This window comes from Rhinolophus hipposideros, assembly GCF_964194185.1.
Source record: "Rhinolophus hipposideros genome assembly, chromosome: 1".
Lineage (NCBI taxonomy): Eukaryota > Metazoa > Chordata > Mammalia > Chiroptera > Rhinolophidae > Rhinolophus > Rhinolophus hipposideros.
In genome coordinates this window covers 18,906,702-18,928,885 of record NC_138047.1, presented here as the reverse complement: position 1 = coordinate 18,928,885, position 22,184 = coordinate 18,906,702, and the positions used below count along the sequence as shown (strand labels likewise).

General features: G+C 37.1%; 1 protein-coding gene across 3 annotated transcripts in view; it reads right to left on the bottom strand.

Annotated features, from left to right (window-relative positions):
• Positions 1-22,184, bottom strand: part of ST8SIA6 (ST8 alpha-N-acetyl-neuraminide alpha-2,8-sialyltransferase 6) — a 117,721-nt gene that overhangs the window by 18,151 nt on the left and 77,386 nt on the right. For all 3 annotated transcript variants that reach the window (XM_081046473.1, XM_081046474.1, XM_081046475.1), the window contains one exon: positions 15,718-15,804. In XM_081046473.1, the coding sequence (XP_080902599.1) occupies positions 15,718-15,804 (87 nt within the window). The remainder of the gene's footprint in view (positions 1-15,717; positions 15,805-22,184) is intronic.

The window sequence follows — 22,184 nt, the reverse complement described above, 5'->3', positions numbered from 1 at the left end:
GCTGTGGTTCAAGGTCATGAGGATTATAATCCACAAATTATTAAATATATGAATCAAGTATAGATGGGCCCTGTCCTCCAGGAGCTTACCTACATTATGAGAGACAGAAAGCGTAAAGGTATTTCAATATAATTTCAAAATACTGTTTTAAGAGATGAAGAGGTTATGATGAAAGCACAGGGAGAGGGCACTTCAACTCACCTGGGGGAAAGGGGGAGATTCTGTGAAGGTGTTATACAGTGCCCAGCAAATAGATAGCCCAGGATAAATATCTGGTCCGTGAACAAATAAACCCGTGTTTGGGAACAATCACTTGGGTAACGGAGGGTGGATGGTAGTGGTAGGAAACCAAAGAGCAAAGGCCGACTGGGGGTGACCGGGTGTCTATTGTTAGAGTTCACCTAGTTAAACATTAAAAGGGCCCACACCCAAGCAAGTGATTTTGGGTGGAAAGGGCATGGGTGGGGGTGGAGGCATTTGAGATCTATCTAGTAGGAGGTGGAAGAACAAGAATAAGGGATAAACAAAGGCTGCCAGGAGATAAGACAACAGCTCTATGATATGATGCCATTCTCCATCTTCCCCTGACCCTCAACATTCCCCAGTGAAATTCATTCATTTCACCAATATTCATCAAGAGCATACTGTGATCCAAGCACTGAGCTAGACATTGGGACTATGTTAAGAAGTAACAGACACTGTCCCCGCTCTCAGCTTGCACACAGGGCAGCACAATTCAGAGGAGAACTAGAAAATGGAAGACTTCAGAGCAAAGCAATGAAGGTGGTTAACAGTTTGTTAACTACATTCGAGAAGGAAAGGTCAGCAAAACAGGGGAATCTTTTTTTGTATAAAGAGTCGCTGAACCAGAAGAAAATCAACAGAAGGTCGTATAAGCAAAGGAAAACAGAAAATGTTGTATGCATAAGGTTCTCAATTTTCAAAGAAGAATAGAAAATTATTTAATGAATTCAGAAAATATTTTTTAATTTTCAGTTTTTATATTATGGGTAACTGCAGAAGAGAAGTGGACAGGCGAAAGCTCAAGAGAGTAAACTAAAACTGTAGAAAAACCAAGAAAAAAAGCAACAACCCAGATGGACATAGCGTGAGACAAAGAAGAAAAAGAAAAGAGATAGACACATAAACGTGAAACCCAGAGGAAGAAAACCCTGAGAAAAGTAGAGGAGATGAAGACAGGAGGCAAAAGATAGGCACACGCAAAATACCAGGATGTAGAGACTCATGAAATACCCAGAGGGAAATGGAAACACTCACATGATCACACAGAAACACAGGTTTACACAGAACATTTGATAGAAAGGGGCCAGAAACAGAGCCACGAAACAAAGGCCCAGATAGGAATATAAAAAGCAAAACATGTGAGTTTTAAGCTCAAGTACATTCATGTGTAAATAATAATAGCAAATGTATCCGTGGTTCTTACCATGTCCCAGACATTCTTCTAAGCACTTCACATAGTAACCTATTTAATCTTCATCACAGCCCTCTCAGGGAAACACTATTATTATCACTATTTTTATTATCATTTTCCAGTTGCTGCAGTTGAGACACAGAGAGGCTAAGGGAATTGCTTGAGGTCACACAGCTGGTGAATGACCTGACTGAGATTTGAACCCAAGTCCTAATGTCTATGTGCTCTTAACCACTGCCCTATATTCCCTCTATATGTTGCTTTAAATACGCCATAAAAGAGCCACACAGAGGGGATAAAGTCACCGACACAGCCCACATAGCCACGGTTACAAGACATGTAGATACACTCCCTGACCTTCATGGGAAAATATCTACATCTTAAGAGGGTTTGTAAATTATGATAAAATATTTTCTAACTGTGTTGAGTTTTCATGACTATCTGCATAAATGAGTGAAAACAGTATTCAAATCCCTCCCCCCAGGAAAGCCAGGGAATACTCAACTGGGTACAGATTAAAGGGCTGAGGGTTGGGAACTGGGGTTCATGGAGTCAAGGCCAAGGCTGAAAATTCCTGCCTAGGCAACAGACTGCTCGAAGCCAGGAACCAAGACACAGCATCTGAGAAAAAGATAGGGTTTGACACGAAGGAGAACAGATATGAACAGCAACAAAAGGGCAGAGTCGGAAATCAAATGTAATGACATGGAACAGAGTTTAGGCTAAACTGAAGATTTCATTCATTCATTCATTCATTCATTCATTCATTCATTCATACATTTATTCATTCAGCAAATCAAGCTCTTACTACTGTTCTCAGTACTAGGGATATAACAGAAAAAACAGAGTGAATGCCCATGGAGGGCTTCTCATCTAATGGGAGAGAGACAACAGCAAATGATGACAACATCATGCCATCAGTCCTACACTACAATGGAGGGAGCAGAGAGTGAGGAGCTGGGCTCGGCCATGCCAGGTCTGCTGTATACCAGGTTTTTTAAAGAAAGAAAACCTGCAAAGGCGACACCATAGCCCAATGGGAACCTCATTCTGTGACATCAGAGCAGACCTTTGAGACTGACATGCCGGCCAATATAAGGTGGGGAGCACACAATTTGGAGTTTGGGCACCTTACTCACTGCCCACGGCTGCTTAAGCTACAGACCTTTAGGTGCTGCTCTGAGTGGAACAATTCACTTCCTTGACTCATTAATCTTGTGTTTATATTTTGCTAGTTCAATAATAAAGCAAAGTAATACCCCGTTGAACTGAGTCCGATTCCACATTCATGCAAACCCAAGGACCCGGGCCCACCCTACAGGCAGGAGCACATGGAAGTTATACAATCCAAACTTGGGGTGTCAGGGCTCAGCTCCCTATAAGAAGCAAAGCTTAATCTGAAAACCAAAAGATGAGTAGAAGTTAGCCAGGCAAGGCAAGAGAAAGAGGTGGAGGAGTGAAGACTCTGAGAAACAGTGAACAGAGAGTGTGAAAGCCAGGAGCCAGGAGAAGAGAGAGCATGGAACATGAAAAATACTGAAAGCAATTCTGTCTGGCTTGGGAAATAGAGTACTAGGTGGGGAATGCTGCAGAACTGTATCATGAGAAGGCTTATAAGCAAGACAAGATCAACAATTTGGCTTTCTTCTATGGGAAACGGCAAATCATTGAAGGTCTTAGTCAATGACAGTGACACAACGAGATATGCATTTTAGGATATGCACCCTGGTTTCAGTGAGGACAGATGTGAGGGGGCTCCAAATAAAGATGTTGTGATCAGTTAGAAGGATAAGGAAGTGACCCAGTTTTGAAGATAGTGTCTGAAGATGACCGCCATCCATTCCTGCTCTCCCTATATAAACATGTTGCTCCCCACATTAGGAAGTGAAATATACACTCCTCCCCTTGAATCTGGGCTGGCTTCTGTGACTCCTTTGACCAAGAGAATGCTGCTGAAGTGGTGTTCTGAGATTTTTATGACCAAAGCTAGGTCATAAAAAGTCTTATGGCTTCTGCCTGGGTCTCTTCGAATGTTCACTCTTTGGACACTGCCTCAGAGAATCCAGCCACCATATTGCATGATGCTCATGTTCCATGCACAGGCCTCCTTTGAAGGTTGCTCAAGATGGCAGTCCAAGCTGAATTCCAACCAAAGTCCATGTCAATTGCCAGCTATGTGAGTGAGCCATCTTGGATGTCCAGCCCAAGTAAGCTTTCAGATGATTCCAGCTCCAGTCACCTCTGGACTGCGACTGAATGAAAGCCCTCGGTTAAAAGTTCCCCAGCTGGTAAGGGGACTGGGGAGAGGGAGATGAGGGTAAGGGGGATGAAATATGTGGTGATGGAAGGAGAACTGACTCTGGGTGGTGAACACACAATGGGATTTATAGATGATGTAATACAGAATTGTACACCTGAAATTATGTAATTTCATTAACAATTGTCACCCCAATAAAAAAAAAAAAAAGTTCCTCAGCTAAGTGCAGTCAACGCATGAAACCATGGAAAAATATGAAATCATTGCTTTAAGCCAGGGATGTCCAAACTTTTTTCAACGTTTTTCACCAAGGGCCATATGCGGTAAAATATACAAACAGCCAGGCCACTCATTCGAGGTGAAGTACGTATTGCCTCACCTGGTTTAAGTAAACTAAATACATATTTGGAATTTGTTGAGGGCCAATTAAAAATGGATTGCGGACCACAGTTGGCCTGCGGGCCGCAGTTTGGACACCCCTGCTTTAAGCCATCAAGTTTTGGGGCAGTTGATAATGCAGCAATAGGTAACCAGAACGCTAGTTAAGAGATAACTAGATAACATTTAAGAGACAATTAGCACCATTGTATCAGTTAGGGCTTTCCAGAGAAAAAGAACCAACAGTCTACCTATCTCTGTATCTATCTATCTGTCTGTCTGTCTGTCTGTCTGTCTGTCTGTCTGTCTGTCTGTCTATCTATCTATCTATCTATCTATCTATCTAAAGAGATTAATTTTAAGTAACTGGCCCACAAAATTGTGGGGGCTGGCAAATCTAAACTCTGTAGGGCAGGCAAGTAGGCTGGCAACTCAGGCAGAAGTTGATGCTGCCGTCTTGAAACAGAATTTCTTTTTTTCTGGGAAACTTCAGTTTTTGCTCTTAAGGATATCAGCTGATTAGATGAGCCTTTCCCACAATATCAGGGGTAATCTCTTTTACTTAAAGTCAACTGATCGTAGATGTTAACCACACCTACAACAATACTTTCACAGCAGTTAGCATTTGATGAAATAACTGGGTACTCTAGCCTCGTCAAGTGGACACATAAAATTAACCATCACAGTAACCTAGACCAGAACAGTGTCCAGAGCAAAGTAGATAGATTTGAAAGATGCTTAGAATGTGGAACTGCTACGGTTTGGTGATTGACTGGAAATGAGCACTGAAGGAGAAGATGTCAAGGGTAACACACAGGTTTCAGATTCAGGCCATGGGAGAGGGCAGTGCCTTCCATGACACAGAAGGAAATGGTCTTTTCATAATGAAACGGTGACTTGTTATTGTTTTAATTCATACTGAGACTCATAAAGGGAAAATGGGATCACATTGCAGCAGTAGAACTAGTAGAACTAATCTAGAAGTTAGATTGTGAAAAAGCAGGGTTGTGAAGTCTTTGGAAACAGGAGAGCTATTCAACCGTCTGGCTGGCTTCAGATGGCATTCTGAATAAGCACAAAGCTTTGAAGGGACTGACCTCTCAAGGTCTCTCTGTGAGCTCTAGTCGCATGATTGGGCCCTGACTTTTTTTAAATTGTTAAGTTAAAGTCAATTGTGAATTACATAAGTGTGGGAAACACATGTTCTAAAAATACAAAATCAACTGTTAAGATGAATGCCTGGATTTCTGAATATATCTTGCAGACAAAAAAAAAAAAAAATCCAGGTCACTGACGTTATTGTTCAATACATGAAGAGAATATAAAAAAGTCATTTATACCAAACCTTTACTGACAGATTTTATACTTCTCTTTAGATATTTTGAAGGGAAGGAAAAGGGAGGAGTAAGAAACTATTTTTTTTTCATACATTGTCGAGCAACATATTTAAGATCCTGAATCAATACTCTGAACTCTATGAAAACAGTTTTATCATTATAATGTTGAGTCAATCTTATGTGTAATTGTACCAACATGCTATTCTGTGAAGCATTTCCTAAGGAAAATGTTTCTATATTTATACCACTTTCTTTTATAAAAGGTCTCATTATTTCATGATCTTTAACTTACCCAACCAAATCCTAATTATATTTTTCAGTGAAAAGCAATGCATACGTATGAAAGGGCTCCTTCTGGGCCAAAGGTGGGTCTCTGCCCTGCACAGATGGAAAGACAGGTAGGAGGCTAGTTCTAGTCATGGTCATTTAATAAACCTGGTTCACGTGCACAAGTGGGCTCTACTTAGAAAGCTACCTAGAAAGCTACTGCAGGCCAGCCCACAACTCAGGCATTTTTCCAGCAGAGCTCTCACAGCTCACTGTGGCATTCATCTTCTGCTTTTTGGCTTTAGCCCCAAACTCAGCTTCTATTTCTGCCTGGCCTCTAGGAACTGTGCAATTATTTTCCTGCCTTTGGCCTCTGGCTTCCCTCCACATCTTGACTTTTCATCTCTGCCCTCAGGCTTCACCCCACAGATAAGAATGATCCAGTCCTACTCTGAGCTGCCCACCCTTAGTCCCAAATGAGGGCTAAATAATCTGGAGAAAAGGCAGGATGTGTAACTCTGCTCTGTTTGTAATCAGACTGATTAATTTTCAGGCAACCCGTAGTCATTCTTCGTTGGACCTCAGAACCTGTTGCGAAACCTGACTTGCCCAGCCATCTTGAAAGGTGGGGACAGGCCATAGACTCTCCAAAATAAAGGCAAATCTTTTTTTGCTTCAAATAATACACAAGAAGATTATAACCTAGAAAGCTGAAGCTTCATATTTTCTGTTCTCTGTGACCTATTTCCCATCAAGAAAAGATTAAAGAAAATTCAAAAAGAGCAAACTGAATAGGAAGTGCTGGTCTTCATAAAACGCATGGGATAATCCACGTGAAATGCACCACAAAAGCCAAACTGGGCCTTAGAAATGTTTCTATGTCTCCTCAGGCAGAGGACTAGAACTGAACTGATTATACCTTTACTGCTACTTGGGACTTGCTTTACTTAATACAGATGCCAAGAGTTTAAACTATTTCGAGTAAAACATTAATCGTAAGTTAGGAAAAGGATATTAAACTGAACATAATAATAGCAATAGTTTATCGAGCAAAGTAGCATCTCCATTTTACTGATAAAGAGACTGGCTGGGAGAAGTGGCTTAGCCTCATGATAATGATGATGAGACTACAAATAACGAACTGCCCAAATGCCTCCTGTGAAAGGTAAAAATGGTGCCTTTAAGATGTTCTAGTAGGAACTCAGCCACCCATGCAGGAGACCAAAGTTAAAATAAAATCAAAGACTATGAAAAACAAACAAGAAAGGTCAATAATAAGCTGCATGGAGCCAAACTGAATCTGAGCCTATGCTCCTGAACCCAGAAACCCGACTATGCTTTCCAACCCCTTATTCCTATACTGAGCCTTGACCTATTTTTAGAACCATATAGAAAGATTCTTGGCTCCTCCTGATGAAACTGTTTTCCCATCCTTATTTTGCACTCTATAAAATACATGGATCACAGGTTATCCAGGTCTATAAATCCATCATACTCACAAAATGGAAATTCATACTTGTGGTCAGTATTACGAAGGGGAACCTCAATACAGGATGGTAGCAACGACTAGATCAAGTTCAGGGAAGGCCTCCCTGAAGAAGGGATGACTGATTTGGGAACTGAAAGATTAGGACATGTTAACTAGGGGAGTTGGGAGAGGTGGAAGGGACCATGTTGTCAAGGCTCTGTGGTGGAAGCAAGTACAGTACATTAGATGAAGGGGAAGACCAACTCAGGTAGAGCAAACGGTCAGAAGAAGTGTGGTGAGCAGTGAGGCTGGACAAGTAGGTAGTGGACAGAAACACAGGGTCTTGGGGGAGTTTAGTTCTGGTTTTGAAAACAATTTAAAAAAATAGATTCCAAATTTTGGGGGGCAAGGGACATAGAGGTGAAAGCGGTTGTGACCACAGACTGCAGTACAATGTCTGTTTACAAAAAAAAAAAAAAAAAAAAAAAATCCACCAACTGTTGCACAGAGAATGGATGAAAGTGATACCAGCATGGTGCAGGATGGCCAGGGTGCAGGTCCAAAGGAGAGGTCATGATGAAGCCAATCCGGCCACCATAGTCAGTGCAATGCTACAAAGACCGTGCCAGCAGAGATTCCCAGGCTCGAGAGAGAGACTCCAGAAAACCAACCAGACTTGAGGATGGACTGATACGGGGATGAAGAAGAAGGAGCTGAAGGGACAGGTGGAGTGACACAGAAACCAAGTATGAGAATCTTTTAAGGAATGAGGAATGATCTATAATTTCAGAAGACTGGGAAGAGGTGAGAAGTGGAGCAAATGGGAATGGAAAGTGGCTTTGGATTTAGCAATGTGGGGTCACTGCTGACCACAGGTGAAACGTTATAGTTAAAGGTGTGGGTGGAAGAGAGACAACGCTTTCTAAAAGATCAGCTCATGTACTTGACTATAAGAATTTAACCAAGGTAAAATAAAATATAAAAGGATATGATTATCAAAGTGAAGGACAGGGAAGCAATGAGATGTAAACTCAGAGTGAAAGAGCAATGTTGAAACACTGAAGAAAGGTCTAAGCCAGGGGTGTCCAAACTTTTTTCACCAGTTTTCACCAAGGGCCGTTTGTGGTAAAATACACAAACAGCCAGGCCCCTCACTCGAGGTGAAGTACGCATTGCCTCACCTGGCTTATTTAAGTAAACTAAATATATTTTTGGAATTTGCTGCGGGCCAATTAACAATGGATTGCGGGCCACAGTTGGCCCGCGGGCCGCAATTTGGACACCCCTGGTCTATATGCTGAGATATTGTACCAATGTTTAAACAATGGAACATATGCTGCATTATAGCAAGCAAAGCAATAAGGAAGAGAGGGTTTGAAAGGCAAGGCAGTCTCGAAGGAGGCTTATCTGACATGGGAGCACACAGCAATATAGTTACTATTGAGTATAACTTGGGAGGTAAGTTTTAAAATAGAATTTAGAAGATCAATGAATCCCATGTAGTTTTGATGCATTCTTCACAACAAACTTTATATTCTGAAGATTAAAAGAGGAAACAGTCCCAAAATGTAGAAGAGCCAGTTTCTATTATTAAATATGGCGGTCGTCATGGCATGGTGTGGGTTTTGTTGCTTCTCTAAATGCACAGGCATGCTGTATGGCATGACAAATAAGATGATATGACAGGATATTAACAGTGAAAAATGATCTTGATGCAGAGGAAACAAGGAAAAGAAGCGTTTTCAATCTGACAACTGACCCAAAGCACCTATCATAAAGTGCCCACATCTTCTTAAATTAAAAAAAAAAAAAATGTATCGCTTTGAGCCGTCATCATGGTCACCCTGTATGAATCATAAACAGCAAACATTTAAAGGGTATGAGGAGGAGGGGAACAGAGGATCAGAAAAATAAACATGGTCTTGTAAAAAACAAAACGGCCCACTAATAGAGATGATTTTTGTTTCTCTCCAAGAAATCTGTGCTACAAAATAAAATGCCTGGGACATAATAGTGTTCAGTAAGTGTTGACTGAATTAAAAAAAAAGTGTAATATCACAAAATGCTAACCCAAATCAAATCATAACTATTACTGTTGGAGAGAGAGTTCAGAAAATAGCTGAAAACATTGTTGGTTAAAAAAGTTTGGTTGCTCAGTTTTATGATTTCTTGAAAAACAGTAACTTATTCATCTATTTATCTTTAGAATGTATATGCTTTCACAAAGCTAAATCATCAAATGGCACTGTTTTAATCATGTTAAAGTCATGTAATAAAAAATTAACATGTAATGCAGTATGTAAATATACTTTGTTTAACACTGATTTTTTTTCTAAGGAGTGTAAATAAAAAGGAAAGCAGCACATTGGCTGCTTTTTTAGAAATATCAGTGAATCTACTAATACAGCATTGGAATCTTTTCTTATACATCCAACACAAAAAAAGCAAAGGAATAACTTTTAAGAAATTTTAATCTAATAAAACCTGAGGGGATAATTTTAGATTTAATAAAATCGCTGCCATATAATAGTTATCTGTAACAAAGTAATCAGGCACACCTGTCCTACAAGTAATTTGAAAGGTATTTCATGCACGAGTCTTAAAATAAACATGTGCATTTACATAATAGCATTGTTTTCTGCCACTCAGTTTTCAGTGATTGATAATATTCAGTCATTTTGGATTCAACTCATATGTATGAAACATGAGGACATCTAAAGAAATCAAATGGTATTGGAAGGTCCAAAAGCCATTGAAAAACAATAGTATGAGTATTTCTGGGGGGGAAAAGGAAAGTAAAATGAAAATTAAGTACTGTTGTTTGTGTACCTATTAGTTTTTCATAATTGATTACACATACAAATACATTTCTTTTAAGTTAGAAAACAATTCACAAAAGCTAATGAAGTAATTACCATGTAAGTTACCTAGGGAATCTAAGAGTAATTATTGAAGCTCAAAGATTTTCTGCTGGGATAAAACCTGCTTACCAGAAGTTTCCAGAGCATCACAAGAAACTTTCAAGGTGAAATAGAGGAAGTAAGGAAAGAGGACTTAAGGGCATTTCATACTGTGCTTAATTTAGATTTAAGCACATCAATGTTACTCTCAAATATGTAAGTTCAAGCAAATGCTTATCCATCATTTTCTTAAAATGAGAGGGAAAGAATGTGAAGAGCAATAATTTAGTTAACTGAAGGGGGTCAAAATATAAAAAAATAAAAAAGAACTATAAACCAACAATAAAAACTCAGATAATTCAATAAAATATGGGTAAACTACTTGAACAGAAACATCACAAAAAAGGAAATATGAATGGCCCATAAAAAGATGTGAAGATGCTAAATGTTACTAGTTATCCGGGATCTACAAACTGAAAATACCATGAGATAACAGTCAGGCTAAAATTAAAAGGTCTGACAATACCAAGTGTTGGTAAGGATGAGGGGCAACAGGAATTCTAATACATTGTTTCTGGGAGTGTAAAATGGCTCAGCTCTTTTGGAAAATAATTTGGCAGTTTCTTATAAAGTTAAATATACAACCATCCCATAAAAAACTTCTTACACTGAAATCCAGGTAGATTTTTTATAAATTATTATATGTGTATCAGCTTATGTTTGGGGAAAAAACTGTAATAGGATCAATTAGTGATTTTAAAAGCAGAAGGCATATGGCTAGACATTCTTAACTTGAAATATCTATCTGCAATTGAAATTAGATGCCAACAAGAAAAACTGGGGGGAAGAGGGTAGGACATCTACAACTTTTACTTCAATCCCTCATTAACTAGGTTCAACTGTGTTCTCACAAAAACGCCAATGCATAACAGAAACTTAGAATGTCGGGATGACAGGAAGAGATAAATCTGAGGGAGGGCCACACCTAAGTTTATGATAACCACGTTTACAGGGAAGGTGAAACAAGCAATAAAATCCCAAAGTAGATAGAGCCTCAGGTTTGAAAGAGTTCTTAGAAATACTTATGTTCAATTCAAGGGGTCCTGAACTCCTTGAGAATCTGATGATAGTCAGAAATCTTTTTCCAAGAAACATGTACAATTTCATATATAATTTCAAAGTCTTCATGAAACCACTGACATGGGCTTCAGCTGTTTCCAGGGAAAGGCTGTGAGAAGTTACGGACACGAATCTCAGCTACAAGTTCTCAGACTCATAATTAAGTATTGAATGAATAAAGCTTAATAATCTATAAAAAGAGGACAAACACTGTTAAGTGGGGGGAAGATAAGATTGTTGAGAAGAGAGGCTTTTAAAAGACCATATTTCTGACATAAAGTAAACAGTAGTTGCCTTTCTTTTTCAGAAAAGTCCATTTTCTCTAACATTCATATTTATCCTAGAAAAGGAAACATCTTCTGCACCTGGTTGTCCCAAAGTCAGCTTAAACACAGCCTGTCTAGAATGAGCTTCTCTTCTCAAAAGCAATTTCTCTTTGAGATCTTTTTACTTATCAGTGGCACCATTATTATCCCAATCAACCAGACCCAACATTTCTCATTTGTCGTCTATGCTTTCTTTTTCTTCTCTTTCAATTAGAAAACTAGCAATCATAAGCAAAGCCCTGCCATTTCTTCAGTCATGGATACGAGTACTCCAGCTATTTTTTGGGTACCATCTATGCGATGACCGCTGGAGAGACAAAGATAAATAAAATACACCATGCCCCCAAGAAGCTCACCGTCAAGTAACTGTCCCTTCTTTGATATGTTGATAGCCATCATTGTTGTTTTAAATCTTCATCATTCTACAGTCACCTTTCTACAACCAGCCCGACTGTTCTTCCTTCAGTCTATTCATTCCCTTCTAAGACTCCAATCTGCTTAAGATGTTGCATAACATCTTAAGATCTAGGTATCTACAGAACATCTTAAGATCTAGGTATCTACAGAAAGCTTGTGGACTTTATTCTCAAAATCAGAGCCCTGTGCATCAGGGGCACCCCTATGACCTATAAGTATCCCCTTTATCCCAAGCACCCTCTAGTCCAAGTTCACTGCTCCTGAAACTTCCTCACGTTTAGTCCTGGTCTCACTGCCCCTGTATTGGTCTCTCCCGCCCTTTACACCCATCCTCAGAGTCACAGCTCGGTCCTGCCCCTCTCCACAAAATGGTTCAAGAAATCATACCCCACGGTTATCATGCATTGATATGTTACAGTATTTGTATACATCATTCATTTTGACACTAAATCATAAATATTCATACTCTGATGTCTTGTCTCTCTTAACTGACTACAATTTCTTTGAGGTCAGCAAGAAAACCTGGTGTTTTTCTTGTTTACTTTCATGCATCCCTTGATTTAATATCTGTTTACTGAAGACCTACTTTGTGCCCCATCCTATACCAGGCTGAAGAGGTCTCCTGTGCTTTGACATCGTAAGCCCTAAACAAATATTGGTTGATAAATAAAATGTATCCCCTCTCCTAGCAAGTGGCCTATTAAGAAAATTAATTCTTAAAAAGGTCTCTTATTTTGAGATCATGTGACCACAGAAGTCCCATCATTTTCAAATAGCCTCTAGGTATTGGCGGCTGCAAGTTGCAGCAATCAGGTTGCAGTGGGATTTACAAACTATTCACTTGCTCATATTCTTCAGAATTTAAAGTAACTTTTCAAATTCCTGCTAAAAGAATATTACCACCTGTTTAAGCTCACATTTCACTTTTCTTCAACTCGGTATAAAATGCTGTGCATAAATTAAAAAAACGGTTTAGTGACCTGATATCTATAATAATAGGGGACATTTCTGTAATGTCCACTTTATAAATAAGCCAGAAACTCTCCAGATTCGGCCAGCTATATTAGTAAAAATTTAGGAATGTGGGCGGTTTATTATGATATAATTGCACATACTTTTGTTGAGGGTTTATCTAATTTAGTTTATTAATATGCCCATAAAAAGAACATTATAATAAAATAAATATTCAAGTAAATAAATATCATGATGACTGTTCTCTTGGATGACAATAAGCAATAATTATTAGAGTCCCAGATGTTTACTTAAATTGGCCCTGAATGGACAGATAGGCCATTGGCTGTCATCATGGTTACAGAGCCACTTTTTATACCGTGATGGTACAAAACGGAAAACGACCATTCTGTCTGCAGACCATCCATCTATGTAGCTTCTACCCATTATAGTTTGCCACAGTGACACTCATGCAGCTTTAGATTTCAAGAGACTCCCTTTTTTTTTAAATAAAGAAGGAAAATAGGAAAGAAAGAAAAAGCCTTTCAAGAGAATTCTTTTTTAAATTGAGCCATTGTGTGTGAAAACTTGCAGAGATAATTTAAGGCTTTCAATGAGGTTACCTTCTCCCAGAGAGGATGGAGTTTGGTTTCTATCAGGCATCTAGACTAAGGGCAGACTTAAAACTGATTGAGGATGGAAATTATTCAAGTCTGGGCTTCAGTCTCGGAGAGAACTAGGCTTTTTTAGGGATGGCTGGCAGCTTTGCTCAGTCTCTCGGCCTCTCAGCCACGCTTTTGCAGTTTGGCCAGTTCCCTGTGGGAAAAGGCAGCCCCAAATGGTGCGCTCTTTCCCTCAGGTTCCCTTTCTTCTGGATCTCAGTTCTGTAAATTCTCCCTGCCTTGGTAACTCATCAATGCTCTCCAATAGATGTTGAGTATACTTTGTTTTGTTTGTATTATTCTCAGAGACTTGATCTGAATCAACTTCAGAGCCAGAAGTAGAAGCTCCTTTGTCACTATTTTGATTACTGGTGTCACTCTTCATCTAGTCTTTCCAGCTAATTATCTTGGATTGATCCTCAATAGCTCGTTACTTCAACATTTCCCTCTTCCTTTTTTGCCTGTCCTGCACATGTAGAAAGGTCTCTCTGAACCAGACTCTTCCATTATTCATTGATCATTGACCGTTTAAGTTACAGGTGCCTGTGTCACTTTCTATCTGGTCTCCCTGTCATTAATCTCTCCAATATAGTCTCAAATAGGACTGTGTCTTAGTCCGTTTGACGTGGTCTGACAGAACACTATGAATGGCTGGCGCATGAACAACAGATATTTATCTTCACAGTTCTGAAGGCTGGGAAGTCCAACATAAAGACGCTGGCAGATTTGGGGTCTAGTGAGAAGACGGTGTCTTCTTTCCATGCCCTCTCATGGTAGAAGGTATGAAAAAGGAGTCCATGATCTCTTTTATAGTCATTAATCCCACTCATGATGGCTCTACCCTCATGACCTAATTATCTCCCAAAGGTCTCACCTCCAAGTACCGTCACATTGGGGATTAGATTTTCAATTTATGACTTTTGAGGGGATACATTCAGTCTATAGCAGAATGTGTAATATAAAATATCCTGGAAATGAATAAAGAGGAATCCCCTTTCCCATCCCTCACCTTGAAGTGACAGGATAGATGCTCAATGGTATCCCACAAGAAGTCACAGCAGCCAAGTATCTACCCAATGGAGGGAAGATAGTCATCTTCAGCTTTCACCCAAGCAGGAATTTACTCTTTCACCCAATGGGAATAGACCAGGACCCCTCTCTCATTGGCAGCAACTCAAAGGCAGTTGGTCCAATGACTCCAGCATATACGGACTGAAGGTGGGGCAGGCAGAACCATGGTATCATGGAAACAAGAACAGCTGCCTACCCACAGTAAAGAAAGCCAAGCAATGGATATTTCTTAGAGAATCTTAGGGGAAATCAAAGTCTCTTTCATAGAAGGTTTTTTTTTTAGAGACTTAATACTTAACACAAACTTTGAAAATACAAAACCAGTAAAAATGAAAATATATTTCTGGATTGTAATATAATAAAATTACTTGGCACAGAACAAAAGTTCTACTGATACACAGCAAAGAAGCAGAATATGAGCCAAAAAAGAAGCAGAGCAATGTAGACCAGGCAGCACAGAGACAACTGGCCTGGCGGCGCAGAAGAGCAGGTATTGGGGAAGCAGTGCCAGGTAAGTATCCATGCACCCTTGAAGCTTATTGTCTTAACACAATTTATTCTGTCTGGGTGGATTCCAAGTTATCCAAGCACAGAATAGCTTTATAATGATCAATTGATCACCTGGTCTTGTTAGGTTGATGGCTCCTCCCAGGGTTATGACCTGGAGCAATGCCACACCTGAATGTTGCTGGTATTAGACAGGCAATGAGAAAAGCTGTAAGAGAATAGGCAGCAAAGAACACAGTTTTTGCTCTAAAGTGATGGAATTGTGGATGATTTTTCCCTTCTGTGTTTTCCAAACATTCCTTAATGCCATTACATTTTATTTATAAAATAAATAAACCTCAAATACAAATGGTACAGAGAAGCAACACCCTCTAAAACATAATAAAAAGTATAACAACAACTTTCTTTTTGAACTTTGGGTTTTTGTAATTAATTCCAGTAACATAATTACAAATTTCTATATCAGAGATGGGGATGGAGTGCCAGGTGCTTCCTGAAAGGGTCTTAGAATGAAATCACCTGATTGTCACTTGGCCCCTTGTGCTTTTCTTTTAAAAACATGTTGCTTATTTTCCCTACAAAACATTTTTTATATTATATTATTTATGAAGAAAATTTTTACCTAAAATTCTCATGTTCTTCTACTTGTCGTTTCCATGGACAGCTCCGTACATTTGTGATAATCTGAAGATAGTCATCCTCTGAATACCTAAAATTCAAATGTTAATGAAGTTAGAAAATAAAGATCTCACATATTGCTAATCAAATATATAAGTGCTCTAAATCTACTGATTTTTAAGTCTACTCATTTTAACCCTCTAAATCGTTCCTGAAATAAGGTGAAAGGGAAATAAATAGATATCATAACCATTTTGAAAATTCTAGGAACATACAATTCGCAAAGAATTATTATGTTGGTTTAGGAATGTGTAATTTGCACATAAGTCAAGTCTAGTATTACAAACAAATGGTGATAGCACACAACTCACATTCATATGCTATGGTCATTCACCTTAGCTTTAACTCATTGGCAAATAAATGTATTTTTTATAGCTGTTTACCATAAGTATATAGTTTATATTTTTTTTAGAGTCTAAGTTGATAGATTTACCTTGGGAAACATAAATAAAATGTCCCCAAAATAATCATTTTAAATTTTAATTCTGAACAGTACTTTAAAAACCCAGTTTGGGCTAAACTAAGAGAGATGTATATTGGCATAAAAAACTATAGGCACAGAGGTACAGTTGATCAGGATCCTAGTTTCCAATAGATCTCCTTCTACCTGAAATTCCATCATTAAGTATTAATTCCTTTAATCACAGAATAGCCTTTAGTTTTTAAGGATTATCATTTAAAATTCAAATACCCTTTTGGGTGAAAGAACCCTTAAATGTTCTTTCAATTGGTATCTTAGTCATTCCTTGCCAGCTATTTGAGAGCAAAGGTCTCTAACAAGGAGAAAAAGTACATGTTGGTGAGGGAGGTGGGGAAGGAAGGGGATAGGAAAGAATCTTGTCAGGAAAATCACTCCCCTATCCCCATCCAGCAAAACGCAGATCCTCCAAAGTTATCTCTGAAAGGCGGTATTTGTTATAGGTGGGAAGGTAATCAACCAAGTAACTCCTTTGTCCCTGAAATTTATCTATAGTTTGGATTTCTCTCCATTCATGTTGCTGCCAAGATGAATCAAAAATATTTTCCCTTGTTCCATTGGCTCAGCTAAGAAAAGCTGAAAATCTTGAAAGACTTAGTTAAATACGAAGAGAAGCAAAGCAAAGCACTATCACAGAAAAGATTAAAAATAGTTTTACTTGCATATAAACTTCCAATGTTAACAGATGTGGCTCACTTCCATGGGCCCAAAGACTCATCCAGTACACTGAGTGTCCTGAGAAATCCATACTGTAGCCCAAAGTTTTGTGTGGATGTGACACATTCTAGATGGAGTGAAGACTGCTTGTTGCACATGGTGAGAGATACCCAGAAACCCTCTGCATGACAGTGTTGAGCTCAAAAAGAAGAAATATACATTCAGCAGCCTACCCAAGTCTCTCTTAATTTGTAGCTCTTCAAAAGAGACATGGGACTGTAACCGTTCTCTCCTGTACAGGGAAATCTTTTATCTACCACCAAAACATGGTTTTAAGTCATTTGATCATACTAAAAACAGGACAACAATCAGAGTACTATGTGTTCCAAGATTCATTAGGCAAACTAACAAAAAAATTGTTTTCTCACAAAACTCAACTAAAGAGAAAATGCAAAGGGAAGGGCCAGATACAAATACCTTATTTAATTAAATCAATGAGAATCACAATTGTATTTTAAGTCACCAACACAAAACATACCATAAAAAGCATAGTAAATGGATAATTACTATCCCATCATAAAGACTAAATGTGTCAGTTTAATTTTTTAAAATGTCATTTATTAGACTAAAAAGACATTAAATTTCTCATGATATAGAGCTCAGATAATAAATTAGTAAACTTGAAGACAGCAATAGAAACTATTAAAAATGTAACATGAAGAAAAAAAGACTGAATGAAAATTTTACAGGGAATCATTCAGCTGTAAGACAACCTCAGTGGCCTAATATATGTGAAATTATGGTCCTAGCAAGAAAGAAGAGATGAAAAACTTTTCTGAAAAAAATTATAGTGGAAAATTTTCCAAATTTAATGAAAACTACAAACCCACAGATCCAAGAAGCTCAAAACCCAAAGCACAAAAAGAACATGAAGAAAACTACACTGAGGCACATAATTAAAAAACTTCTTTAAACGAGTGATACAGGGAAAAATTTTAAACAGTTTTTTAAAAAGACACAGCATGTACATAGAAACAATGATGAGAATTACAGCAGACTTGTGAAAAACAATGTAAATCAGAAGAGAGTAAAACAATATCATTAAAATATGGAACAGGATTTGAGGGAACTCTCAATTAAGTATTCCATAATCAGCAAATCTTACAAAAAAAATGAAGGTAAAAGAACTTTTCCAGACATAAAAAGCCTGGAAGAATTCATGTCAGCAACCTGCAGTACAAAGTATGCTAAAGGAAGTCCCTCAGCCAGAAGAAAAAATGAAATCAGATTGAAAAATGGATTGACACAAAGTAATGAAGAGCACTGGAAATAGTGAATATACAAATATATACAAAATACTTTTCTTATTTTTCTAGACCTCTTTAATAGATAATTGACTATTTAAAGTAAATATAACAATATTTATAACATACGTAAAATTTAAAACATACATAGAAATAAATGCATGACAGCTATAGAACAAAAGCCAGAAAGAGCAGAGAAGGGCAGAAGTGGTATAAATCACTTGAAAGTAAACTGTGATAAGAAAAGCATGTATACTTTTCACCTAAAGCAACCAATAAAAACAAACAAAACCAAAAAAAAGTGATAACATGTAATTATAAAATTACTTAATCCAAAAGATGGCAGAAAAAGAGGAAGGGGAACAAAGAGCAGGCAAATAAAAAACAAATAGCAAGATGGTATGTTTAGACCCAACCACATGAATACTGACATTACATGTAAATAATCTAAACACACCAATTAAAAGGCAGAGAACAATGTCAGATTGAAGTTTTAAAAAACAGGAACCAATCATATTATTTACAAGAAATCCATTTCATATAAATAATTAAGTTAAAACTAAAAAGATGGGAAAAGATGTACCATAGTAGAACTAATTAAAATGAAGCTGGAGTGGCTATATTCATATCAGACAAAGTAGATATCTAAGCGAGAAATAATACCATGGAAAAAAGAGGCTAAGAGCAGAAATTGATAAAAATAGAAAGAAAAGAATCAATAAAATTGAAATCTGGTTGATTGAAAAAAATCAATAAAATTGATAAACTTCTTGCCACACTGATCAGGTACAAGAGAGAAAATATACAAATGACCAATATGTGACCAATGAGAGAGGATGCAGCACTAGCAGTCCTACAGACATTAAAAGTATAACTTTATGCCAAAGAGTACAGGAACTTAGATTCAATGGACATATTCCTTGAATGGTCATATTCCTTTCAAGGAATATGAATATTCCTTGAAAGACACAAACTACCAAAGATCACTCAAGAAGAAATCAATAACCTTAAGAGTCCTACAGCTACTAATAAAATTGAACTAGTGATTAAAATCCATCCTGTAAGGACAACACCAGGCCCAGATGACTTCACTGAAGCATTTTATCAAACATTTAAGGAATATTAATACCAATTCTACACAGTGTTCTATAAAATTGAAGCAGGGGGATACCTCCAAACTCAATTTATAAGAACACTGTTACCCTGATATGAAAACCAGAAAAAGACACTAAAAGAAAAAAAAAAATACAGTATCCTTCATAAACATAAACATAGATACAAGAGTCCTCAACGAAATATCAGCAAATTGAATGCAACAGGATATAAAAAGTATATATAATACACTCCGTCCAAGAGGGTTGTATCTTAGGAATGGGAGGTTGATTTATTTGAAAATCAATTGATACAACTCATCATAATAGAATAAAAAAGAAAAACCAAACCATCTCATACATAAAAGAAGAAAAAGCATTTAACCTAGTTCAGTATTCAACTATGACAAAAAAAAAAAAATCTCAACAAACTTAGCAAAGAAGGGAAATTACACAAACTGATAAAGGACATCTACAGAAAAAAAAGCTTCAGCTGGATCATACTTAATGGTGAAGGACTAAATGCTTTCCCCCTAAGATCAGAATCAAGGCAAGGATGTCCACTCTCACCATCTCTATTTCACATTGTACAAGAGGTCTCACCAGTGTAATAAGGCAAGAAAAAGAAATCACGCCATCTGGATTTAAAAGGAAGAAACAAACCATCATTATTCAGAGATAGCACAATCATCTGAGGAATCTACATAAAAGCTACTAGAACTAATAATATAGCAAAATTTCAGGATACAAGTAATGAATCAATTATATTTCAATACAGTAACAAGAAACAACTTGAATCAAAAGTTTTAACAATTCTATTTATAATAATATCAAAAATATGAACTACTTAGGAAGACATTTGACCAAAGATGTGCAAGACCTATATATTTAAAAGCACAAAATATTGCTAAGAGAACTTAAAGAACACCTAAATACATGGAGCAATATCCCAGGTCCATAAGTTAGAAGACTCAGGATTTATCAAGATGTCAGTTTTCCCCAAGTTGACCTACGTATTTGGTGCACTTTTAATTAAAATTTCAGCAGTCTTTTTTGTAGAAATTAAGAAGTTGATTCTAAAATTCATGTGGAAATGTAAAGACCTAGAATAGACACTAGAATGTAAAAATTAACAACAAATTTAGAAGAGTTGCCCTACCTGATTTCAGGATTTACCACAGTGCTACAATAATCAGAGAAGAGCAGTGTCTTATTTATGTCAAAACATCTATATAAATTAACGGAAGATTACAAATCCAAAACCATAGATTTTCAACAAGGTAATTCAATAGAGAAATAATAATCTTTTCAACAAATGTTGCTAGACAATTGGATATTATCTATTTTTAAAATCCTCAACTCTTACCTCACTCCATCTACAAATATTAACTCAAAATGGATCATTAAGCTAAATATAAGAACTAAAATTGGAAAATTCCTAGAACACAAGAAAAAATCTTAATGACCTTGGGATTTGTGCATACAATGCACAAAAGTACAAATTACTAAGAACAGACACTTGTATAACTAAACTTTACCAAAATTAAAAGGTTACTTTCCAAAAAACACTGTAAAGAAATGGAAAATGTAAGTCACAGACTGGAAAAACAAAATTTTATATAACAGATATCTGATGAAGAATTTGAATCCAAGAAATCTTACAATTCAATGATAAGATGAATGACCCAATTAAATATTGGGCAAAAGACTTAAATAGACACTTCACCAAGATGATAGGTAGAAAACAACACATGACAAGATGCTCAACATTAGTTACTAGAGAAATGCAAATTAAAATTACAATTAGATATCACTACATATCCACCAGAGTGGCTAAAATTGAAAAGACATACTGAGTTTGGCAAGGAGTGGAGTAACTGGAACTCTCATACAGTACTAGTGGGAATGTAAAATATACAACTATTTCAAAAAGCCATTTTGTATTTTCTTCTAAAGATAAACATACATTTATCATGCAAGTCAGCTATTCCACTCCTAGGTATTTACTCAAAAGAAATGAAAACTTACATCCACACAAAGTTTACAGCAGCTTTATTTTTAACAGCCAAAACCTGAAAATAATCTAAATGTTCATTAAGAGTTGAATGGATACACAGGTTGTGGCATACATATACTATGGAATATTATTACTTTTATTCGGTGATAAAAAAAGAATGAACTTTTGATACTTACAAAACCAGAGGTCAATCTCAAAATAATTATGCCAAATGAAAAAAGCCAACCCAAAATAAGAGTACCCAATGTAGATTCCGTTCCAGAAAATGAAAACCAATCTACAGTGACAGAAAGCATATAAGGGGTTGCCTGGAAATAAAGGCTGGCATGCGGTTGGGCAGTGGTAGGGAAGAATGGATGAAAAAAAAGCATGAGACACCTTTGCTGGAGACACCAATTTGATTGGAGTGAGGGTATATACATATGTCAAGACTTCACGTTGCACACTTAAGTTGCACTTTATGGTACATCCTTTACACCTCAAAAAACTTTCAAAGTCTTCATTATTGAGCTAAAAACAATTGTATTTTGCATGGGAACATAATTACAATAATAAACAATATACATTAAGATACTAGGATCAAATATCTAAAATTCAAAATTCTAGTTACTATGAACTTACAGTATATTTAAATGAATATGCTTTTTTTTTTAAATTTATTTTTCAATTACAGTTGACTTCCAATGTTATATTAGTTTCAGAGGTACAACACTGTGATTAGACATTTATATACCTTACAAAGTGATTACCCCAATAAGTCTAGTATCCACCTGACACCACACATAGCTATTACAATATTATTGACTCTATTCCCTATGTTGTACTTTACATCCCAGTGACTATTTTCACCACTGGCAACTTGTA